The sequence below is a fragment of the Sinocyclocheilus anshuiensis genome, unplaced genomic scaffold (assembly GCF_001515605.1).
Source record: "Sinocyclocheilus anshuiensis isolate Anshui unplaced genomic scaffold, SAMN03320099.WGS_v1.1 scaffold246, whole genome shotgun sequence".
Taxonomy (NCBI): Eukaryota; Metazoa; Chordata; class Actinopteri; order Cypriniformes; family Cyprinidae; genus Sinocyclocheilus; species Sinocyclocheilus anshuiensis.
The window spans coordinates 475092-483237 of record NW_015542356.1 but is presented as its reverse complement, the minus strand read 5'-3'; the positions used below and the strand labels follow the sequence as shown (position 1 = coordinate 483237).

Below are 8146 nucleotides of genomic sequence, written 5' to 3'. Positions count from 1 at the left end.
ATGGGTTAAATGCAGAGCACTAATTCCAAGTATGGGTCACCATACTTGGCCACATGTCACTTCACTCACTTTTGTCACTTGTATTTTCTGTTCTGATAACTAATGGGGAAAAAAAGTCTGTTCCTCGATTAAACTACTTCATACCAGTTCTCACGGATGTATATGAGCCTCTGTTTGACTTGCTGCCTCGCTGCCGTATGAGGCAATGACTTTGCAGGCAGCGTTTTTGCATGAAGGCACCTAATGAAACTGATTTTGGACAGGCTTCTGAGGCAGTGTAACGGTTTAATGATCTACAACAAAATATAACGAGTTTTTGTGATAACTAAACGAATATTTAATTACTATGATTTCTCGCTAGACATAACATCAAAAGTGCAAAAAGTTAATCAGAAATATACATTTACACACACTAACCACCAAACGCAACTTTCAGGCGCCATCTTTATTTTTTAGCTCAACCGTCACGGAATGGAACGCACAGGATTGTGGGATATCAAAGGCAGCGAAGGATACATCTATGCTGCCTTCAAAATTCGATCAGAAGAAGGTACCTCTGGAGACAGGAAGTAAAGCAGAATTTGGATTCGGACGTGCCTTGATGCTTTCCTGCCTTGGAATGCTGCCTCCAAAGGCAGCATTTTAATGTTTTCGGATGCAGCGGTTGTCGTTTAAAATGCTCAGAACACAGTCGATTTCACATTAAAAAGCTTTAACAACGTGACGAAATGTAAATTAACTTAAGTTGGATATTGTTATGTCTTGATAAACATAGCAAATGACGTGATCAAAACGGTGGGTCTGGAGAAGATAAGTTTTTTCTTAGATGAACTTTTTATCACCTTTATGTTAATATAAACAGACTTGTTGAAGAGATATGTTGTAAGGTTACTTGGTATAGAATTAAATGTAACATCTTAAATTAAATTTATTTAAATTGGTTAGGTAGGCTATTGTTTTTACTGCCTACATGTTTTTTCCGATAAGGTCTGGTTTTGTTACTATTATATAAAACAAATAATGTAAAGGCAAACAAAAAATAACCAGTAGGACTTAACTGTTTTGCAACAAATACTGAGCATGCTACATAACATAAACCCAAGAGTATTAAAGTATTAAAGTAAAGTATTAAAGTATTAAAATAGATAGAGACAGACAGACAGACAGATGATAGATAGATAGACAGACAGACAGATGATAGATAGACAGACAGACAGACGATAGATAGATAGACAGACAGACAGACAGACAGACTGAAATTTATAAAGTCTTCTCTATATTATTATGTCAAAAATCTAACCTGAAATGTGTAGTTTTTTACATCATTATTGTTGTATTTTTACATTTTGAGGACCTCGTAACACTGACGTTATCAAGTCATCAAACAGCATCAACAAAAACCTCCCTTTTACCATTTTTTTGTTTTGCAAGAATGCCTGTATGTCCTCCCTTGTTCTCCAGACTCTGCTCTGGGTGTTTTTATTTTTCTTTCTTTCTTTCTTTCAGTTTTATTACAGATGATAAAATTCCACACTGTAGGATTATCAGATAACCCTAATCCAGAGACTAATGCATGTAAGTCAATTTCAAGACTAGTGCAAGAAATGCAATTTAAGTATTTGTGCTTCATTTGTCAACATGTATTTAATTTTATGATTTTGTTTAGCGTATTCTTTGTGCAAACACAATATCATACAAACTAGTACAGTGAATCACAACTCAAATATAAATTGAATTAATACAAAAGTTTGGTTTCTTGCTTGAAGAAAAGGTTTGTGTCAGTATCAAGAGGGTTTTTTTTAAAGTCATTGTTGATATTTAAACCCCTGAAGAAATGTAAACAATTGACTGCTCTCTGTCCACTGACTAGGCTATATGAAATCATTTTTAGAAAGTAGAATTTGTCTTATAATTCAAGTCCTATTTCATTTCAAATAAAGGGTTTGTCAGTTTTAAGTTTCACTTTTAAAGTCAAACGCTTTGAGATTTGGTGGAACTCGTAATGGAGACGTAACTCCACCACATGGAGAGCAGAGACAGATTTTGGTGTGAGATGATTTCAAGTGTCATTATGGCAAAGCCTTAAAAGGCAAAGAGGTCTGAGTCGTCAGATTATGATACACATGTGAACAGACACACCAGGTGTTGTAAATGTAAACATTCTGTTTCAGCTTTTCTTATACTGTCGTTGTCTATAGCACAGCTATAAGGTCTGCAGACCAATATTTGACATTCCACTTTCAAAATACACAAATGGTGCTTAAATAGATAAATACATTAAATAAACAGGTAAACAAATGAACAAATAAATAGACAATTATGTCAATAAATTAACTAAATATAAATATTGTCGCTAGAAAATCACACATGAACGGTACATATCCACATCTCTGTATCCTGAATTAGTCTGTTGTTTGCTACCAAACTGTCCCCTCGTTCATCTCTGAGGACAGCTGATTGCTGTATCCGTTGCCACTGAGAGAGTTCAGGGATGTGAAGGGTGGAGTGGAGTCACACATGTCAGTGGAGATACTGTGGATGGAGGTGGGTGCGCTGGGCTCTGGGCTGGGGGAGTCCTCTGAGTGATGCGATATCATCTGGCTGAAGCATTGTGTCTCATTGGAGGGGTGATGTGCTCCGTGATGGTGGTTCATGCTCCCTAGAGGGGTTCCAGCTGGGCCAGAGGAGGGCATGAATCCTAGATCACCTGGAGTCTGGGCTTGGGAGGATGGTGGACCTTGAGGGAAGTAGTCGTAGTTTGATCCTGGGCCATAGTATTCACCTTGATAGTCTGTAACAAAATGGTGGTCATCAAATGGTCACTCAATGTTATAATTCAAGACTTCCAATTATACCCATAATACAACACATAGGCAAAACACAGTAACTGACCATTTGTCAACTGATATCGGTTCAATCAGTTTTGATGTAATTACTATGTTTTGACTTTGTAGAGCAGTATATAGTGAAAAACTGAACATCAGTAGGAGTGCTCAATAGTTTTTGTGTATTTTATTATTTCTATTAATAAAAAAATCAACCTTAAATATTATTTTTTAAATAAATTGTTATTTTATTTTGTATTGTGCAACACATATAAGCTTGTATTCATTTATTTGTTTTTTATTTAGTTATTTTGCTTTTTGTAAACATGGAAAGGTCAATTGTGTAATAAATTGTTTTAAATAAAGATGAGGATGATCATATATACAGTATATATTACATTTTGATTGCATATATAAATTATCAGTCTTAAATTCTTTTTTAAAAAATCGTTTGTTTTAACTTGGACTATGTATGGTATCACAGCATGGACACGATAATGATATACATTGTTATATACCATTCGGTTATGATGCATTTTCTAATTTTCTAATCTTTATTCTAATTTTCTAATTAATATTCATGAACATGAACTAACCTCCATAATAAGAGAAATGGCCGTTGGCCATGAGCTCTCCTGGTTCCATGCGATCGCCCAGCGCTCTCATTCTCCGCGAACTGCGGAAGAACATGTGTCTTCTGGAGCCCAGCGCGCTCAGCTGCTTCATGCGCCTCTCTTTAGAGCGCCGATTCTGAAACCACACCTGCACGACAGAAAAGACACAAACGAGACAGGACATTAGTTTACAGATTAATATAGGCCTATACCCCCAAAAGATCATTTAGAACAACGTTGTCGTTTGACAGTAGGCTACGTGGGAAACCTAAGATCTAAGCAAAAAAAAAAGAATCACACGTTTAGCTTTAAGGCGGGCATTTAGATATGCACGTATATCGCTATAATCCATCAAACAATAAGTCAAAATAAAAATGCGAAAAAAGGAGTAGCCTAGGCTATTTGGTGTTCATGCCCAATCACTTGTCATAGGCTATTATGTGCCACATAGTTCTTTCCATGTTTAACAGTACTTAAAGCCCCATTCGTTAGGTGTTACTGCCGAAAGACAAACCAACAGTATGGTATATTATGTTATCTGGACTTTTTGTAAGACGTCGGACAATTGCAGGCTATTTGCATCATATTATCCCATCTAGTGGATAGGCCTAATTATACACAACTTTAAAATGTATTGTCATTGCAGTCATTATAACTGGGCAATTAATGTAGGCTACTTGTTGTAAGTTTTTCAAATTTGTTCATAGCTTAGGCCTACGCCATTAGTAAATACTGGCATATTAAACGAATAGTTCCGGCTCTAATTGGACGATTGGACTAGCCGCGGACGAAGGCCAAATAGCCAACAAACACCTGTGTCCACACACAAGATGCTGAAACCGTACAATGCGTAGGCTACAGTTTAAGGTAGCCTAATGTAGCCTACTTGAAGAGACAACAGTTTATTTTACTTATTATTTATTTTTAAGCATCTGTTTTTCGAAAATGGGTGTTTTATAGGCTAATATTGTTGTGGCCGCGGTTTAATAAAAACTATTGGCAACACGGCCGCACGTCAAATGTCTTGCCAAGGCAAATCATGTGTTAACTAAATAAATGAACTGGTTTTATTCAAGTAGCTATAAAATAGACATACATCGGTTACACATATAAAAGCCTATATAAAATTGCCTCTATCCGCAATTATTTGAGCACGGGAGTGTTAAGCACCAAGCTAAGCGCCTAATTAGGCCGCCTAGGCCTAGCTACTATTTAGGCCTACTTTTCCTTTTCTTTCTTTTCTTTTCTTTTTTTTTTTTTTTTTGTTAGCTACTTGCCTGAATTACTCTCATAGTGAGGCCTGTCTCTTGTGCCAGCTGCTCTCGTAAGTGTCTGGTAGGTTTGGGGGTGGCGGCAAAAGCATCTTTCAGAGTCTCCAGCTGCTTGGCTTTGATAGTAGTCCGCGGCCCGCGACGTTTGCCACCCAGATTCTGCTCGTCGTTTTCATTGTTGCAGACCTCCTTGTCCGACATTTGTCCAGTCTCAGAGTCTTTATAGTCGTCCTGTGGATCTTGAGATTCTGGAGATAAACTCGGGTCACTGCACGTAGTAACTGTTAAAAGCACAGCCGTTAAAAAAGCTGTCAAAACGCTTTGTGCCACACATTCGAAGACATCACGTAATCAGATACTGAAATAACAATAGAGTCTAGCATTGTAAAAAATTACATAGCCTACATAATCAGTAGAACTTGAGAAAAATTGCAATATTTATCTCGTAGACTACAGGGCTTCAATCCCCAAAATTACTCACTTGAGAGAAGGGTTGTGTCTTTTCCGATGCTGTTATTCATGTAATCCTCCTTGCAGACAAATTTATATTCATCTAGAATGTACAGTTCTTCGCCAGTGGAAAGCTGTTTATTGCACATGACGCAGGTGAAACAGTTCAGGTGAAAGACTTTGCTTCGCGCTTTCCGAACTAGATCACTGGGCGAGATTCCCTGCGCGCAGCCTCCACATTTAGTGCCATAACGTCTGCAGAGAATTAAAACAAAGTCAACCAGGCACCTAAATGTTATAGTTTTTTGTTATAGTCTTTTCACGAAAAGTAGGTGTGCCGATAGTTATTTTGTTAATCTCTATTTTTTTTGTATTTAATTCTTAATTAAACAGTAAGCATATTTTATGCATAGCTACAGGTCTAAACATCAATTTACAGTAAAAAAAAACAACTGACAGTTGTGGCTGCCAGAACTTTGTCATTAAAATACTGTGACGGTAACTTTACATGTCCTATAATATTCATGTATTAACCTATTTGAGTTATTAAAATCTTTATGCTGCATATACTGTAAAATTAACTGATAACAACACAGTGGTGCAACTGAAAATCTTTATCAAAATTTTACCTCTCCAACAACTGGTAACTAATAAAGAGCACAATAATATAAGAGAAAAGCACCAGGGTAACACACAAAACTTAAATATTGCAACAAAAATTAACTAAGCAACATGCAATGTAAAACATTCCAATGCATAAAACAGATAACAAAAATAAGAAGATACTGTTTGTTAAGATACAAATGTGATGCTTCGTGCAGGGAATTCTGGGAACGACCTGTAAAACCATAAGGATTTTATCAATGTTTTGCTGTATTGTTACGTTTGCCTAACGAATAATCTTTGTCATTTTTAAAATGGTTCATACTTTTACATCTAAAACATTTTACAATATTTTACAGACAAATTGCACAGTGTTCTTTATAATATCATTATTTACCTTGGTAATTTAAATTAAACAATTAACATGCACTTTGTTTGTTTTACTTTTTCTGTTAAAATTGCTAACATTTTATAATCATGCTTTTTCCACCCATGAAGATGCATGCACTACAGAGTTATTCTATTCTTTCAGAGTTGCTGATATGTTCAGCATTGTTTTGACAGAATGCATTAACAGAATATCCTCTTGCAAACTTCGCAAGCGACAATATACATTCTTTTGTCTCTGGGCGTGCATGTAAATGCAGTTCACTGAAATGGTTATCAAATGCGTGCTGACTGGATGTCTGTGGCTTTCCTCTCGAGCTCATTCATTATTCAAATCCACTTATCGCATCTTTGCTCGAGCTTTTGCAAACAAACGCATGTGCTAAGAAAGATTGAGGCGAGGCAGGGCACACATCCGTCAGGTGCTGGTGCAAATCTCATCCCCTGCCTGTCTGACACTCATACCTTGTAAACAAAGAGAACTGTTTTAGTCTGTCACCTAACAAGTTGTCTAGAATTCGGGAGGTTGTAAATGTAAAATGTAATGCGCTCCAGTTGTATCGGTTTTTTGTGTGCATTTATTATTATAGCTATGCTGTGTTTATATAGGGTTTACATACATGTGTTTTTAACGAATTCATTTTTATTACTATTATTATTTTACATACATAGCATATAGAAGGGGAAAAAATCTAGTTCAAGACTCTTTTAATACAGAAAGGTCCGTATAGCCGCATTGCAAGAGCTAAACATGTCCTTTGATGCTTTCTTCGATTCAAATGCTCACCTGAAAAAGTCGTTTTTGCAGTAGAGTCGTCCTTCTCTTGAAAAGCATCTATCAGTTAAATTGCATTTACAGTCACAACATTGCACGCATTTGGCATGCCAGGCTCTATCCAAGACGCTGAGCAGAAATCTGTCCAGAATAGGCCTCTCGCATCCAGCACAGTGGACCATATTTTGTGACTCCAGTCACCACGTTGCTGTCCTTGGTGAGAGGCAAAAATCTGCTTGTCTTGTGCCAAAAGTTAGAGAACACTACGCGGTCCTTGATCCAAGTAAACAAAAGTCATCAAAAGGGCAGACAGCATTGAATATAGCCTAATACAGCATCCCAAATTTTGTCTACAGCGCAGAAACGGACAAGTGTCAGCTCCTCTTCAGACGATTAAACATACGTTGATGCTTTATCATTAAGATGAATAAAAACAAACTTTAGCGGAAGTGTTAGTTCAATCTCATGGAATGGTTACTTATTGTATAGGCTATTTAAATCGATACATGCGCGCGCAATCTCCAATGCTCCCAACGCTTGGAGCAAAAATGCGTTTAATTCGTTTTTACAAAAAGTTCAAATCAACTATGTCAAAGCATATCACATATATCCCTGGTCATTAGTATGTATTTTTCAGTTGCATCTCGCTTTGCTTCAGTCGCTCGCACGCGTTAGGATGCTGCCGAGAGACCTTATTCCCTGCGATGTGACGTCATGTTGGAACAGAACCAATCAGATGACAGCAATTTAGGTGAACGCACTTTCCCCTGCAATTTCTGCTGTCTACAGTCCATTTGGAAACAACACATTAAGTATTTTCAAAGCAAACTTGAATGTTGACTAATTACATGTCGAAATGGAGTGGAGGAGAATTTATAAAACTATATTTTGACCGCGGATAAATTTTAATGCATAGTAATGTGCCTGTTTTTCGTTATTGATAAATTAGTTCATTGTTTTTAGAAATAATAATTCATAATTAGTTCTACTTATGACACGTAAGACAATCTGACGGAATGCAAGACTTGGATATGAGTAATGCAAATTTGACGTGTTCTTGGCGACATACTTAGCCTAATTTATTTCAATGAACTTGTAAATCACTATAGCTAATTCTCTGATTATTGAAGCTTGTTTACAAATTCTAAGCAAACCTAAGGCCATTGGAAGCACAATTGAATAGTACATGTTATTTGTTATATTTTTATTATTATTATTATT

At 36.5% G+C, this 8146-nt stretch overlaps 1 protein-coding gene across 1 annotated transcript; it reads right to left on the bottom strand.

Annotated features, from left to right (window-relative positions):
• Positions 1 to 2417: 2417 nt before the first annotated feature.
• Positions 2418 to 7107, bottom strand: LOC107691793 (LIM/homeobox protein Lhx1-like). The gene is made up of 5 exons (XM_016490603.1): positions 6938 to 7107; positions 5192 to 5415; positions 4717 to 4991; positions 3422 to 3587; positions 2418 to 2791 (listed from the first exon to the last, which is right to left on the bottom strand). The coding sequence occupies exons 1-5, from the start codon at positions 7105 to 7107 to the stop codon at positions 2418 to 2420; spliced, it is 1209 nt and encodes a 402-aa protein (XP_016346089.1).
• Between the last annotated feature and the right edge of the window lie 1039 nt (positions 7108 to 8146).